At 42.7% G+C, this 17,473-nt stretch overlaps 1 protein-coding gene across 3 annotated transcripts in view; it reads left to right on the top strand.

The window, feature by feature from the left end:
* Positions 1-17,473, top strand: part of LOC137378141 (brefeldin A-inhibited guanine nucleotide-exchange protein 2-like) — a 155,070-nt gene that overhangs the window by 71,803 nt on the left and 65,794 nt on the right. For all 3 annotated transcript variants that reach the window (XM_068048260.1, XM_068048261.1, XM_068048262.1), the window contains 7 exons: positions 203-311; positions 532-733; positions 11,764-11,875; positions 14,927-15,132; positions 15,268-15,352; positions 16,317-16,488; positions 17,277-17,428. In XM_068048260.1, coding sequence (XP_067904361.1) covers positions 203-311; positions 532-733; positions 11,764-11,875; positions 14,927-15,132; positions 15,268-15,352; positions 16,317-16,488; positions 17,277-17,428 — 1,038 coding nt within the window. The remainder of the gene's footprint in view (positions 1-202; positions 312-531; positions 734-11,763; positions 11,876-14,926; positions 15,133-15,267; positions 15,353-16,316; positions 16,489-17,276; positions 17,429-17,473) is intronic.

The raw sequence follows: 17,473 nt of genomic DNA on the forward strand, positions 1-17,473 counted from the left end.
ATACAACCCACTGAAATTGTAACTATTAAGAGGAGTGTTCCACTTTGAAATAAAAAAAAAATGCAAAACACTTTTTTCATTTTAAAACCATAGACACAAAAAGCAAAGACATTGAATGGAGTTTATGGTGGTTTTTCCAGTTTGTATATATCTTAAATATATAACGTATCCAACTAGGAAATGCTATTTATCTACCTTCCAGGAGCTGAGTCTTCGAAAGAAAGGACTGGAATGTTTGGTTTCCATCCTAAAATGCATGGTTGAATGGAGTAAAGATTTATATATAAATCCAAACCTTCAGACTAATCTTGGTGAGTTAGAAAAGCATTTATGAATATTTAACTACTATCTGCTTTGTAAAGACAAATAATACCACAAAACCCCAAAAGTTATGTTTGCTTCTAGCATTTATCATTGTGATATTCATTAAGACTTAATCATGTTTACAAGTCATGAACAATTTCTAAACTGAAGCTGGAGTTATCAAGTTATGCAGCTGAAATGTCCCCTTCTCATTAAATGAATGTGCAGGTCAAGAGAAGCCATCCGAACAAGATAACAGTGAAGGCAAACATACAGAAGCTACACGCAGACGAGGGAGTACAAATTCCTTTGACTCCACGGTGTCATCAGGTGTTGGGAGTATTAGTGCTCAGACATCTGCAGCAGATGATCCTGAGCAATTTGAAGTCCTGAAACAACAGAAGGATATTATAGAACAAGGAATAGATTTGTGAGTTCTGAAATATAATGTGCCGATTTGAATATTTGTCATGCTTTAAGTCTTGCCCTTTGGTTTTGCAGAGCTTTATCAAATTAATGTATTTATTACCCATTGCCCTTTCTGCTGCCAGGGACTGCAAATTAAGCTTCTGAGCAAGTTGCTATAAACTTTGAGCATTGGAAAATAAATGAGAATGTGAAATGGTCATTTAATCCATGAAGCCTGCTCCATTCACATTCTGTGCATGATTATTTTATCACAGCTTCTCTGTCACATCACAGCCTAGAATTTCCTGAAATGGTATAATGGGCATGCACTAATCTTCCTGGAGTTGAATTGTGCTGAAATTTACTGAGAATTACATTAAAGAGTGGAATTTATTGTAACAATTGGAGCCTGAGGAAAATGCCTAACTGATGCTATATTCCTCTTTGTGTTCAATGTGGGAAAGTGAGGTAATCCACTTTGGTAGGAAGAATAAAAAGGCAGATTATTGTTTAGATACAAAATACTGCAGTACAGAGGGATCTGGGTGTTCTTGTGCATGAAACACAAAAGATTAGCATGCAGGTGCAGCAAGTAATTAGGAAGGCAAATAGAATTTTGGCCTTTATTGCTAGGGGGTTAGAGTTTAGAAATAGGGAAGTCTTGTTACAACTGTACAGGGTGTTGGTGAGGCCACACCTGTAGTACTGCGTACAGTTTTGGTCCCTGTATTTAAAGAAGGATATACTAACATTGGAGGCAGTTCAGAAAAGGTTCACTAGGCTGATTCCTGGGATGAAGGGGCTGTCTTATCAAGAATGGCTAAACAGGTTAGGCCTTTATTCATTTAGAAGAATGAGTGATCTTATTGAAACATATAAGATTTTAAGGGGGCTTGACAGGGTAATGTTGAGAATATGTTTCCACTGATGGGGGAATCTCGAACTAGGGGACATAGTTACAGAATAAGGGCGCACACATTTAAAACTGAGATGCGAAGGAATTTCCTCTCTCAGGGTGGTGAATCTCTGGAATTCTCTGCCTCAGTATTGTGGAGGCTAGGTCACTAAATGTATTTAAGGAGGAGGTAGATAGATTTTTGAAATCTCGGGGAGTCGAGGGTTAAGCGGAGCAGGCCTGAAAGAGGAGTTGAGGCCTGAAACAGATCAGCCATGATCTTATTGAATGGCGGGGCTGAATGGCCTACTCCTGCTCCTATTTCTTATGTTCTTTCAAGTCCCCCTTTTTGTATCGAAATTAAGATTTGAAGGCATCAAACCATTATTTATGTACAATTAGGGCCAGACAACAGAAGTTTCTGCTAGGTTTTGCTGAGTTTTTCAATGCAGTTCAGTGCAAAGTCAGCCAAACCAACACAAATGATCGAGGAATTTCCAGCCCCAATTCGAATTAATCACCATTGCGAATTTTCATTAATTGAGGCTGTTTGCAGGCCAAGGAGTAGGCTTTTAAAATGGTGTTTTTTTTTAGTTGCAAGGATGTTAATAAACATTTTAAAAGCGCTTTTTTATTTAGTAAGAAAATGTACACCATTTGTAACGACTGAATAGCTCTATGATTTTTAATGTCTTCCAGTTATTTAGAATCTGTTTACTCACAGGTGGCGGACTAGACACGAACTAAAATACTTTTTTTTGTATAAACCCATTTTCAGCTTTAATAAAACTGCACCAGGTTACTACTCAAATATATAAAAGAACATATATCATGCTTTTAACATCTAACATTCCAAGGCACTTCATAGGAGCACTATAAAACAAAATATGACATCAAGCCACGTAAGGAGATATTACAGCAGATGACAAAAAGCTTGGGGCCTAGGCAACTGAAAGCGCGGCCACCAGTGGTGGAGCAATTAAAATTGGGTGCCAAAGGCCAGAATTTGAGGAATGAAGAGTCATAGGGCTGGAGGAGATTACAGGGATGGGAAGGGGCAACGTCTTGAAGGGATTTGAAAACGAGGATGAGAATTTTAAATTCAAAATGTTGCTTGACCGGAAGCCAATGTATGTCAGTGAGCACAGGGGAATGGGACATGGTGCGAGTTCAGACATGAACAGCAGAGTTTTGGGTGACCTCAAGTTTAGAGTAGAATGTGGGAGACCAGCCAGGAGTGCATTGGAATAGTCAAGTCTGGAGGTAACAAAGGCATGAATGAAGTTTCAGCAGCAGGTGAGCTAAGACGGGTGAAGTCGGGTGACGTTACAAAGGCATGAATGTGAGGTCAAAAGCTCATGTTGGGGTCAAATAAGACATCAAGGTTGCAAACAGACTGAACAAAGAAAATTACAGCACAGGAACAGGCCCTTCGGCCCTCCAAGCCTGCGCCGATCCAGATCCTCTATCTAAACATGTCGCCTATTTTCTAAGGGTCTGTATCTCTTTGCTTCCTGCCCATTCACGTATCTGTCTAGATACATCTTAAAAGACGCTATCGTGCCCGCGTCTACCACCTCTGCTGGCAACGCGTTCCAGGCACCCACCACCCTCTGCGTAAAGAACTTTCCACGCATATCCCCCCTAAACTTTTCCCCCCTCATTTTGAACTCGTGACCCCTAGTAATTGAATCCCCCACTCTGGGGAAAAAACTTCTTGCTATCCACCCTGTCTATACCTCTCATGATTTTGTACACCTCAATCAGGTCCCCCCTCAACCTCCGTCTTTCTAATGAAAATAATCCTAATCTACTCAACCTCTCTTCATAGCTAGCGCCATCCATACCAGGCAACATCCTGGTGAACCTCCTCTGCACCCTCTCCAAAGCATCTACATCCTTTTGGTAATGTGGCGACCAGAACTGCACGCAGTATTCCAAATGTGGCTGAACCAAAGTCTTATACAACTGTAACATGACCTGCCAACCCTTGTACTCAATACCCCGTCCAATGAAGGAAAGCATGCCGTATGCCGCCTTGACCACTCTATTGACCTGCGTTGCCACCTTCAGGGAACAATGGACCTGAACACCCAAATCTCTCTGTACATCAATTTTCCCCAGGACTTTTCCATTTACTGTATAATTCACTCTTGAATTGGATCTTCCAAAATGCATCACCTCGCATTTGCCCTGATTGAACTCCATCTGCCATTTCTCTGCCCAACTCCAATCTATTTATAGTCTGCTGTATTCTCTGACAGTCCCCTTCACTATCTGCTACTCCACCAATCTTAGTGTCATCTGCAAACTTGCTAATCAGTCCACCTATACTTTCCTCCAAATCATTTATGGCTTAATCTCAGACTGTTGCCAGGGGGAGGGATGGAGTTAGTAGCTAGGGAATGGAATTTGGAGCAGGGACTGAAAACAATCACTCAGTCTTCCCAATATTTAATTGGAGGAAATTTCTGCTCATCCAGTACTGGATGTCGGATAAGCAATTTGATAATTTTGCAACAGTGGAGGAGTCAAGAGAGGTGGTGGTGAGGTTGGGCTGAGTGTCGTCAGTGTACAGGTGAAACCTAACACTGGTTTTGGATGATGTTGCCGAGGGCAGCATGTAGATCAGAAATAGGAGAGGGCCAAGGATCGATCCTTGGAGGACACCAGAGGTAACGGTGTGGGAGCAGGAAGAGAAGCCATTACAAGTGATTCTCTGGCTACGATTAGATAGATAAGAATGGAGACAGGTAAGAGCAGTCCCACCCAGCTGGATGACAGCGGAAAGGCGTTGGAGGAGGATGGTGCGGTCAAATGTGTCAAAGGTTGCAGACAGGTTGAGAAGGACAAGAATGGAAAGTTTACCTTTGTCACAGTTCCAGAGGATATTATTTGTGACTTTGGTAAAAGCTGCTTCGGTACTGTGGCAAGGGCGGAAACTTGATTGGAGGGATTCAAACATGGAGTTCTGGGGAAGATGGGAATGGATTTGGAAGGCAACAACATGTTTGAGGAATGGCAGCATCTGAAAGTGGAACTCTTTCTCTCTACAGATGCTGCCAAATCCGCTGAGTATTTCTAGCATTTTCTGTTAATTTTTTTTGCAGATTTTCAGCATCCACAGTATTTTGCTTTTAATTAACATGTTCAAGGACTTTGGAGAGCAAAGGGAGGTTGGAGATGGGATGGTAGTTTGCAAGGGCATTGGGATCAAGGATTTGTGTTTTGAGGAGAGGTGTGATAGCAGATTTAAAGGAGAGAGGGGGGTCCCTGAAGAGAGAACTGATTACGATATCAGGTAACACGGGGACCAAGAGGGGAAGTTGGGTGATCAGTTTAGTGGGAATAGGATCAAGGGAACAAGAGGTGGGTCTCATGGACAAGATGAGCTCAGAGAGGGTATGAAGGGAGGTAAGAGAGAAACTAGAGGACGATGTGACTTCAGGGCTAGGGCATGGGGGAGTACTTTAGAGGAAGTTTGGCCAGGTGGGCTAGTTGAAGGCAAGGATGTGGCAGAGGCAGCTGATTGGATGGTCTTGATCTTAGTGGTATTGAAGTCCATGAGCTGCTCACAGATTGCTGGAGGGGAGAGGGGTTTAAGAAAATGGTTCGCAGCAATTATACATACGAATATTTTTGAATGCGAATGTTTATTAAAAAAAAAAAAAAATTGCATTCCAGTTATGCTGGTTTTTGGAAGGTTTTATTTTGGCAATGAGCAAATCTATTTCAGCAGATACTTGAGCAAAAAAAACCTTCAGAAAATTGGCACAATTTCTACCCAGTTTGTCAATTGCACCTAAAGCGAAAGCCTTCAATATTTAAAATAGAATGCAAAATGTGCAAGATTTTCAATATTTAATGCCAATCATTCTAGTGCCATAAAGATGCATTCAAAGCTAGAGAAAATGAATTTTAGGTCTGTGAGGAAAAAAAAAAAAATGGCCAACCACTGGAAATACAACTTTAGATCCTATTGCACTTAAAATTTGAGGCATTAATTTATAGCACCTTAACAACTGGCATAAATTCAGGAAATTTATGTCAGCCACGCTTTTGCATGGGAGGAAAGCTATGCTCATGAGCGGCAGAGGATTTTAGAGGAGGTTTTGCAGAATCAGCGTACAATAATGAGGAAATTTGGGCATATTGTAATAAGTTATGTGCACCCACATTTTCTCCATGTTTTCCACCTAAAACTCTCCTTATGCTGTCTGTATGTATGGATTGATGGATGGAGCATTTCTGACATCCTGCCCCATGATGTTCGTTTTCTTGAGGCTGATGGTTAGGCCAAATTCATTGCAGGCAGACGCAAACCTGTCGATGAGACTCTGCAGGCATTCTTCAGTGTGAGATGTTAAAGCAGCATCGTCAGCAAAGAGGAGTTCTCTGATGAGGACTTTCCGTACTTTGGACTTCGCTCTTAGACGGGCAAGGTTGAACAACCTGCCCCCTGATCTTGTGTGGAGGAAAATTCCTTCTTCATAGGCTCAACTATCACCAGTAACCTGTCTCTAGATGCAGAAATCAACAAGCGCATGGGTAAGGCTTCCACTGCTATGTTCAGACTGGCCAAGAGAGTGTGGGAAAATGGCGCACTGACACGGAACACAAAAGTCCGAGTGTATCAGGCCTGTGTCCTCAGTACCTTGCTCTACGGCAGCGAGGCCTGGACAACGTATGCCAGCCAAGAGCGACGTCTCAATTCATTCCATCTTCGCTGCCTTCGGAGAATACTTGGCATCAGGTGGCAGGACTATATCTCCAACACAGAGGTCCTTGAAGCGGCCAACACCCCCAGCTTATACACACTACTGAGTCAGCGGCGCTTGAGATGGCTTGGCCATGTGAGCCGCATGGAAGATGGCAGGATCCCCAAAGACACATTGTACAGCGAGCTCGCCACTGGTATCAGACCCACCGGCCGTCCATGTCTCCGTTATAAAGACGTCTGCAAACGCGACATGAAATCGTGTGACATTGATCACAAGTCGTGGGAGTCAGTTGCCAGCATTCGCCAGAGCTGGCGGGCAGCCATAAAGACAGGGCTAAATTGTGGCGAGTCGAAGAGACTTAGTAGTTGGCAGGAAAAAAGACAGAGGCGCAAGGGGAGAGCCAACTGTGCAACAGCCCCAACAAACAAATTTCTCTGCAGCACCTGTGGAAGAGCCTGTCACTCCAGAATTGGCCTGTATAGCCACTCCAGGCGCTGCTTCACAAACCACTGACCACCTCCAGGCGCGTATCCATTGTCTCTCGAGATAAGGAGGCCCAAAAGAAGAAGAAAAAAAGATGTATGGATATAATAGGCCGTTATTTCGACCCAAGTTTTCGTATCTTCACACTGTTCCCCTCGAAATAATAGTGTGAAATAGTAGAAGGACTTGCAGGCTGATTAACAGTCTGACAGGCAAAATGTGCATGTAATTATCCTCATATGAGCTGATAGGGTGATTTGCTCAATAGAATGGGGTGGTTTTATCAGTTCCTACAACATATTCAATGAGGGCAGGCCACTGGATGTCGAGCCAGAGCTCCACTTGCTGGGACTGTCTAAAACAGGATATGAGCCTTGAATCTTTTGAATTGGAGGTGGAATATTGGCACTAAGCCAACTGTTTGCTGTGATTCATGTTGGTCCCCTATTATAGGATAACATTTTTTTTCCCCAACCGTTCCTTCCTAAAAAAAAAAAATCAAGCTGTTTTAATATCTCAGTAACCCTCAATCCTGTTTCTCAACAGATATTCTTAAAGGTGCTAGTTGACCCGTAATTGATGACCTGTTCAGGGAAAGAAAATGTAAACTTTGAACAGCTATGATTCAGTCTTGGGGTGTGCGGATGGACTCACTTTGGAGCATCCGCGATGCTGAGGAGGTCGTGGATAGCACGTTTAGTGAATTGGTCACGCCGCAGATTAGGATTGCTGAGGGAGAAAGGGAATGGGTGACCAAAAGGCAGAGAAAGAGCAGGAAGGCAGCGCAGGTGTCCCCTGTGGTCATCTCCCTCCAAAACAGGTATACCGTTTTGGATACTGTTGAGGGAGATGGCTCACCAGGGGAAGGCAGCAGTAGCCAGGTTCATGGCACCGTGGCTGGCTCTGCTGTTCGGAAGGGCGGGAAAAAGAGTGGAAGGGCTATAGTCATAGGGGATTTGATTGTAAGGGGAGTAGATAGGCGGTTCTGTGGTCGAAAACGAGACTCCCGAATGGTATGTTGCCTCCCAGGTGCACGGGTCAGGGATGTCTCAGATCGGCTGCAGAACATTCTGAAAGGGGAGGGTGAACAGCCAGTTGTCGTTGTGCACATAGGCACCAATGATATAGGTAAAAAACGGGATGAGGTCCTACAAGCAGAATTTAGGGAGTTAGGAGCCAAGTTAAAAAGTAGGACCTCAGAGGTAGTAATCTCAGGATTGCTACCAGTGCCACGTGATGGTCAGAGTAGAAATGAAAGAATAGTCAGGATGAATGCGTGGCTTGAGAGATGGTGCAGGAGGGAGGGGTTCAGATTTTTGGGGCATTGGGACCGGTTCTGGGGGAGGTGGGACTATTACAAATTGGACGGTTTAAACTAATGTGGCAGGGGGATGGGAACCAAATGAGGAGGTCAGTGGACAGTAAGGAGGTAGTAACTAAAGCCTGTAAGGAACTAGATAATGAAGTCAGCGTGACTAAGGGAAAGAGTAGACAGGGAGCAGATGATGAACGCAAAGGGACTGGTGGTCTGAGGTGCATTTGTTTTAATGCAAGAAGTGTAGTAGGTGAGGCAGATGAACTTAGGGCTTGGATTAGTACCTGGGAGTATGATATTGCTATTACTGAGACTTGGTTGAGGGAAGGGCATGATTGGCAACTAAATATCCCAGGATATCGATGCTTCAGGCAGGATAGAGAGGGAGGTAAAAGGGGTGGAGGAGTTGCATTACTGGTCAAAGAGGATATCACAGCTCTGCTGAAGGAGGGCACAATGGAGGACTCGAGCAGTGAGGCAATATAGGCAGAACTCAGAAATAGGAAGGGTGCGGTAACAATGTTGGGGCTGTACTACAGGCCTCCCATCAGCGAGCGTGAGATAGAAGTACAAATATGTAAACATTATGGAAAGATGTAGGAGCAACAGGGTGGTGGTGATAGGAGATTTTAATTTTCCCAACATTGACTGGGATTCACTTAGTGTTAGAGGTCTAGATGGAGCAGAATTTGTAAGGAGCATCCAGGAGGGTTTTCTAGAGCAGTTTGTAAATTGTCCAACTGGGGAATGAGCCCGGCCAGGTGGTTGAAGTTTCAGTAGGGGACTACTTTGGGAATAGTGATCACAATTCCTTAAGTTTTAGAATACTCATGGACAAAGACGAGAGTGGTCCAAAAGGGAGAGTGCTAAATTGGGGGAAGGCCAACTATACCAAAATTCGGCAGGAGCTGGGGAATGTAGATTGGGAGCAGCTGTTTGAAGGTAAATCCACATTTGATATGTGGGAGGCTTTTAAAGAGAGGTTGATTAGCGTGCAGGAGAGACATGTTCCTGTGAAAATGAGGGATAGAAATGGCAAGATTAGGGAACCATGGATGACAGGTGAAATTGTGAGACTAGCTGAGAGGAAAAAGGAAGCATACATAAGGTCTAGGATGCTGAAGAAAGACGAAGCTTTGAAAGAATATCGGGAATGTAGGACCAATCTGAAATGAGGAATTAAGAGGGCTAAAAGGGGTCATGAAATATCTTTAGCAAACAGGGTTAAGGAAAATCCCAAAGCCTTTTATTCATATATAAGGAGCAAGAGGGTAACTAGAGAAAGGATTGTCCCACTCAAGGATAAAGGAGGAAAGTTATGCATGGAGTCAGAGAAAATGGGTGAGATTCTAAACGAGTACTTTGCATCGGTATTCACCGAGGAGAGGGACATGGCGGATGTTGAGGTTAGGGTCAGATGTTTGATTACTCTAGGTCAAGTCGGCATAAGGAGGGAGGAAGTGTTGGGTATTCTAAAAGGCATTAAGGTGGACAAGTCCCCAGGTCCGGATGGAATCTATCCCAGGTTACTGAGGGAAGCGAGAGAGGAAATAGCTGGGGCCTTAACAGATATCTTTGCAGCATCCTTAAACACGGGTGAGGTCCCGGAGGACTGGAGAATTGCTAATGTTGTCCCCTTGTTTAAGAAGGGTAGCAGGGATAATCCAGGTAATTATAGACCGGTGAGCCTGACGTCAGTGGTAGGGAAGCTGCTGGAGAAGATACTGAGGGATAGGATCTATTCCCATTTGGAAGAAAATGAGCTTATCAGTGATAGGCAACATGGTTTTGTGCAGGGAAGGTCATGTCTTACCAACTTAATAGAATTCTTTGAGGAAGTGACAAAGTTGATTGATGAGGGAAGGGCTGTAGATGTCATATACATGGACTTCAGTAAGGCGTTTGATAAGGTTCCCCATGATGGAGAAAGTGAAGTCGCATGGGGTCCAGGGTGTACTAGCTAGATGGATAAAGAACTGGCTGGGCAACAGGAGACAGAGTAGCAGTGGAAGGGAGTCTCTCAAAATGGAGACGTGTGACCAGTGGTGTTCCACAGGGATCTGTGCTGGGACCACTGTTTGTGATATACATAAATGATTTGGAGGAAAGTATAGATGGTCTGATTAGCAAGTTTGCAGACGACTTGGTGGAGTAGCAGATAGTGAAGGGGACTGTCAGAGAATACAGCAGAATATAGATAGATTGGAGAGTTGGGCAAAGAAATGGCAGATGGAGTTCAATCAGGGCAAATGCGAGGTGATGCATTTTGGAAGATCCAATTCAAGAGTGAACTATACAGTAAATGGAAAAGTCCTGGGGAAAATTGATGTCCAGAGAGATTTGGGTGTTCAGGTCCATTGTTCCCTGAAGGTGGCAACGCAGGTCAATAGAGTGGTCAAGAAGGCATATGGCAAGCTTTCCTTCATTGGACGGGGTATTGAGTACAAGGGTTGGCAGGTCATGTTACAGTTGTATAGGACTTTGGTTCGGCCACATTTGGAATACTGCGTGCAGTTCTGGTCGCCACATTACTAAAAGGATGTGGATGCTTTGGAGAGGGTGCAGAGGAGGTTCACCAGGATGTTGCCTGGTATGGAGGGCGCTAGCTATGAAGAGAGGTTGAGTAGATTAGGATTATTTTCATTAGAAAGACGGAGGTTGAGGGTGGACCTGATTGAGGTGTACAAAATCATGAGAGGTATAGACAGGGTGGATAGCAAGAAGTTTTTTCCCCAGAGTGGGGGATTCAATTACTAGGGGTCACGAGTTCAAAGTGAAGGGGGAAAAGTTTAGGGGGGATATGCGTGGAAAGTTCTTTACGCAGAGGGTGGTGGGTGCCTGGAACGCGTTGCCAGCAGAGGTGGTAGACGCGGGCACGATAGCGTCTTTTAAGATGTATCTAGACAGATACATGAATGGGCAGGAAGTAAAGAGATACAGACCCTTAGAAAATAGGCGACCTGTTTAGATAGAGGATCTGGATCGGCGCAGGCTTGGAGGGCCGAAGGGCCTGTTCCTGTGCTGTAATTTTAGAACAAACGGTGCAAGATTTTTTTCACCGGTAGACAAATAGCTGGAGTGGCATAAATTAAGGATTGCCACTAGATGAATGAAGGGGTTCATTAAAGTATTAAAATACAAATAGCTATTGAGGCTAAGGCTATAACATCATTTAAAAAGGAATTGGCGAAGTATTTGAAAAGCACGAATATAAAATGATGCAGGGAAATGGGATGAGAGTAGATAGTTCTTGTAGTAGAGTTAGCATCAGTGCACACACAATAAGCCAGACAGCTGCTTGTGGTACAGTTGCTGTGATTTAGAATGAGACACGAACATTTGCGCCTGACTTCTTTTGATTCAATGTATAGTCATTGGTTACTGACTAAAATTTTGTCAGAATAGTTTCAGCTTTCAGCATGTTCTGACTGCTGCACTGGCATCATATGTACAGTAAGCCGACATGCAGTTTCTACTTCAAAGCATCAAGTTCATGTCATTGTTTGTTTTCGTCTCCAAATTAGAAAACTTGGGAAATCCTTGTTTTTATAGGTAAAATATATTCTATACATCTGCATTTCACAGTAACTCTTGTAGAATTTTAGTGATGGCAATTATTCTATATGTTTTGTCTTTAGGTTCAATAGAAAATCCAAGCGAGGTATACAGTACTTGCAAGAACAAGGAATGTTGGGCACAACAGCTGAAGATATCGCACAGTTTCTTCAACAGGAAGAAAGATTAGATTCGGTAAGGTTTATGTTGATTAGTGAGATGTGCATCCATGTTCTCTTAGTTTCTGCAGAGCAATAATGCTTTTTTCCATTTCTAGTTACTTCCGAATGCGGATTTTGCCGAAAACATAATCAAGGGTATCCTAAAATGTAAAATAGGGCAAATAAAAGAATGCAAGAAGTCTTCCTTCTCATTGATTTGAGATGTATGCATATTATTCTCAAGCATAACAGTTTTGATCTTTTGTAGACCAATGTAGGGTTAGCATTAAGTTTGCTTTCCCAAACAAAGTTGAGACTGTTACAAAACTCCACCTTCCATTATGTGCAGGGGGCCGGACAGGTAAATTGAGACAGTCATATTTTTAGATAAATAGTTGAGATATCCCAATCTCAGGCCTATGCATTCTTACAAAATGTAATAAAGTATGCAACCTATCAAGGAGACGTCACTTGGTCTGTCATATGATCATCATGGTGCTCACAGTTAACTGCATGATTACAGATGCATGCTTATTAAGCTGTAGGTCTGCATTTGAGTTTGGTCCCATTAAGTTGTGTTTGGGTGGAAAAGTTGTTTGGTTTGTGATGATGATGTGACATAATTTTGTATACCTCAATCATGTCCCCCCTCAGCCTTCTCTGCTCTAAGGAAAACAACCCTAGCCTTTCCAGTCTCTCTTCATAGCTGAAATGCTCCAGCCCAGGCAACATCCTGGTAAATCTCCTCTGCACCCTCTCCAGTGCAGTCACATCCTTCCTATGGTGTGGTGACCAGAACTGTACACAGTACTCCAGCTATGTCCTAACTAGCATTTTATACAGCTCCATCATAATCTCCTTGCTCTTGTCTTTATTAGCCAAGGCATAGAATATAAGTATCCCATATGCCTTCCTAACCACCTTATCTACCTGTGCTGCTGCCTTCAGTGATCTATGGACAAGTACACCAAGGTCCCTCTGACCCTCTGTACATCCTAGGGTCCTACCATCCATTGTATATTCCCTTGCCTTGTTAGTCCTCCCAAAATGCAACACCTCACACTTCTCAGGATTAAATTCCATTTGCCACTGCTCAGTCCATCTTACCAGCCCATCTATATCGTCCTGTAATCTAAGGCTTTCCTCCTCACTATTTTCATGTCATCTGCGAACTTACTGATCATACCTCCTATATTCACGTCTAAATCATTAATGTACACTGCAAACAGCAAGGGTCCCAGCACCGATCCCTGTGGTACTCCACTGGTCACAGGCTTCCACTCTCAAAAACAACCCTCGACCATCGCCTCCTACCACTAAGCCAATTTTGGATCCAGTTTGCCAAATTGCCCTCGGTCCCATGGGCTCTGGGACCTTATCAAAAGCCTTATTGAAGTCCATGTAGACTACATCAACTGCTTTACCCTCATCTACACATCTAGTCATCTCCTCGAAAAATGCAATTGAGCTTGTTAGACACGATCTCTCCCTGACAAAGCCATGCTGACTATCCCTGAATAATTTCTGCCTCTCCAAGTGGAGATTAATCCTGTCCCTCAATGTTTTCCAATAGTTTCCCCACCACTGAAGTTAGACTCACCGACCTGTAATTACCTGGTTTATTCCTGCTACCCTTCTTGAATAATTATACCACATTTGTTGTCCTCCAGTCCTCTGGTACCTCTCCTGTGGCCAGAGAGGATTTGAAAATTTGTGTCAGAGCCCCTGCTATCTCCTCCCTTGCCTCACATAACAGCCTGGGATGCGTCTCATCTGGGCCTGGGGATTTAGCCACTTTTAAGCCACTAAAACAGCTAATACTTCCTCCTTTTCAATGCTAATTTATTCAAGTATATCACAGTCCCCCTCCCCAATCTCTACTTTTCATCTGCCTTCACTGTGGAGAAGGACGACGTACATGTAATCATTTAAAACCTCACCTCGGTCCTCTGGCTCCACATACAGATTGCCACTTTGGTCCCTAATGGGCCCTACTGTTTCTTTGGTCATCCTCTTAATTATTTATTTAGCGATACAGCACTGAAACAGGCCCTTTGGCCCACCGAGTCTGTGCCGACCAAGAATCACCCATTTATACTAACCCTACAATAATCCCATATTCCCTACCACCTACCTACACTAGGGGCAATTTACAATGGCCAATTTACCTATCACCTGCAAGTCTTTGGCGGTGGGAGGAAATCGGAGCACCCGGCGAAAACCCAGGGAGAACTTGCAAACTCCGCACAGACAGTACCCAGAATTGAACCTGGGTCCCTGGAGCTGTGAGGCTGTAGTGCTTACCACTATGCCACTGTGCCGCCCTTAATATACTTATAAAACACCTTGGGATTTTCCTTTATCTTATCTGCCAGAGTTTTTTCATGTCCCCTCTTCGCTCTCCTAATTACTTTTTTTAAGTACCCCCCCACACTTTCTATACTCCTCAAGGGCCTCCGCTGTTTTCAGTGCTCTGAATCTGCCATTAGCTTTTTTTTTCCTGATCCAATCCTCTGTATCCCTTAACATCCAGGGTTCCCTTGACTTGTTAGCCCTACCCTTCACCTTTATGGGAGCATGTTGGCCCTGAACTCTCACTATTTCCTTTTTGAATGACTCCCACTGGTCTAATGTAGACTTTCCTACAAGTAGCTGCTCCCAGTCTACTTTGGCCAGATCCTGTTTTATCATATTGAAATAAGCCTTCCCCCAATTCAGTACATGAGGTGGTTTCCCTTGTCCTCGTTCCAAAGGATCTCCGCCTGTAAACAGCCATTGTCGCTTGAGGTTCTAGCTCTTCGTCATCACTACTGAAAATTCGTTGGTTCCCATGTTGGCCATGGCTTGCTGAGCATGGGACCTTTACCTGAGCCTGGGACGACTCATCAGCCCCTGTGGTCTCAAATGACCCTGCTATCCTGGAGTATTTTAATTATTTCAATGTTAGCATATCTTTATGTTCAGTGTGAACTGGAAGAATAATCCTCCTCAATTTTTGTATTGTACTTTTAGGATGAATGTTTAACCTGATGTACCAAAACCTGAACTTAATAGTCTAACTGAATGTCCTTGCAAACTTTCACAGAGCCAAGTGGGTGAGTTCCTAGGGGAGAACAGCAAGTTCAACAAAGAGGTGATGTATGCTTATGTTGACCAACTGGATTTCTGTGAGAAGGATTTTGTGTCAGCACTACGTATATATCTTGAAGGATTTCGTCTGCCTGGGGAAGCACAGAAAATTGACCGACTCATGGAAAAATTTGCAGCTAGATATTTGGAGTGCAATCAAGGGTAATTCAAGGAGTAAACTGTTCATATATATTTTAGAATAAGAACTGGGTATTGTTTTAAAAAAATTTGTACTTGGAAATTTTAAGCATTTATTTCATTAAGTATTGCACTTTTTACTCCCCCACCCCCACCCAGACAGACACTGTTTGCAAGTGCTGATACGGCATATGTTTTGGCCTACTCCATCATAATGCTGACAACGGATCTGCATAGCCCTCAGGTAACATACTTCAGGAAAAAATGTCCTGTGAGCTGAAGATTTGATTTTGTGTTGTAAATGCTGATTTTTCCTGAGCTCCACAAATACGAGGGATTAGCATTCAGATTAATTTGGGTTTTGAATTCAGTCTCCATCTCTCTCCTACCCACCACTGCTCCCCTCCCCAAAGATAAATATTCCCCATGCAGCACAACCGTGAAATGCATGTTTTCATTCTCCTTCCCTCTCATCAGATTGCTGTACAATTGGGCATTATTCAATTTTCTTGGGACTTCTATGAAAGCAAAAGGGTGGTCATGTTACTTCACAAAATAAAATCATCTTTTCTACTATTGCGAAGAATGGGTGGTACTTTCAACTTCAGCAGGGTTACAATGGACAGCTGATCTGGTACCACCCATTATACGTCACCAGGTCAAGTTGAAAGTTTGTCCCAGTACCTTTAGCAATTAATATTAGGCGAGTTATTTGTTGCAACTAAAACCACAGGAAAAATATCAAAATATAGGAAAAAAACAAACGTCATTTATATAGCTGCTTCAGGACCTCCCAAAGCAGAGCAATTGAGAAAAATCACCATATCATCTGTTTCAGTGATGTTGGTTGTCTGAAGCACCAGAAGAACTTGGCTGCCTTTGTTTGACTCATGCCGTGGGACCTTTTAAATCCACCTGACAGGGCAGATGGGACATTAGTTTAACGTCTCATCCAAATGAAAACATTGCTGACAATGCAGCATTCCCTTAGTACTGCTTGAAGTGTAAGCCTTGATTATGTGTTCAAGCTTCTGGACTTGTGCATGAGCTCACAACCTTCTGACTTTGGGATGAAGGCTGATGTATGAAGTAGTATTAGTACTGATGGCTTTTAAGGTTGTATTGAGAAATTTGATTCAAGGATCAGATAAGATATCAATATCTTGAAGTGCTATTGCAAGGCTTACATTACCTAATGTATTGAACAGGTAAAGAACAAAATGACCAAAGAACAGTACATTAAAATGAATCGTGGGATCCATGACAGCAAAGATCTGCCAGAAGAATACCTGTCTTCCATTTATGATGAGATTGCAGGGAAGAAAATTGCCATGAAAGAGACAAAAGAATTTTCAATCACACCAAAGACGACTAAACCAAGTAAGTCAGACATGTTTAACTGCAGCAGTTTCAATATACTAGGCACTAAATATGGCACACAGTGCATTTGTATTTTTGTGATCCTCCCAAAAAGAAGGGTTTAATGTATATCATAGTCATTTGATAGATCTTAGAAATATTGTCTATGGATCTGAACTGCTGATGTAAATTACTCTGTATATAGATCTGCATTCAGAAAAGCATCTTTTGTTTTTCTGCGTGCTGTATTAAAGCAGCATTAGTGACTAATAGTCCTCTTAATTTGCAATCACAATTTTCTGGAGGGACTGAAGACCTGAAGTTATATTGGTATTAATTGAAAACAAGATATATTGGAAATATGTGCAGGCACAACACAAAGAGTAGAGACAAATACACTGCTAAGAATTACCAGTGTCTGAGCTATGCAAGTATTGAACAATAAATACCACTGACCACTGTGTACAAATGGAATAATTAGGAAATGTCCAATTTAGTGACACCGTAAATAAGTTCTAAATCACATGCCACTGCATTTTCTTTAGATATTGAGTGTCAACACTGAAAACAGCTAACAATTTAATGCAAAAATGGGTTCCATTTTATCATAAATAATAAATAAGTTTGTGAAGGTGGTAATTCAATTCAGGAATTTAGATAGCTTGAGTTTTATACTTGTGGCTAACATTATTTGAACCCTTAACTGGATTCATGTCTCATGATTTACTGAGACACTTTTACCTAAAGTTACTTGACATTAAGATTTAAAAAAATGGAAAAGTACTGATTTATGTCACCTTGGTTTGTAGGTGTAGCTACTGAGAAGCAGAGAAGGCTACTGTATAATCTTGAGATGGAGCAAATGGCAAAAACTGCCAAGGTCCTGATGGAGGCAGTGAGTCATGCACAGGCACCATTTACCAGTGCTACACATCTTGAGCATGTCAGACCAATGTTTAAAGTAAGTAGGTTGCCAAATCTCAAATCATTTTTCCCCAGTGATATA

The sequence above is a fragment of the Heterodontus francisci genome, chromosome 16 (genome assembly GCF_036365525.1).
Source record: "Heterodontus francisci isolate sHetFra1 chromosome 16, sHetFra1.hap1, whole genome shotgun sequence".
Lineage (NCBI taxonomy): Eukaryota > Metazoa > Chordata > Chondrichthyes > Heterodontiformes > Heterodontidae > Heterodontus > Heterodontus francisci.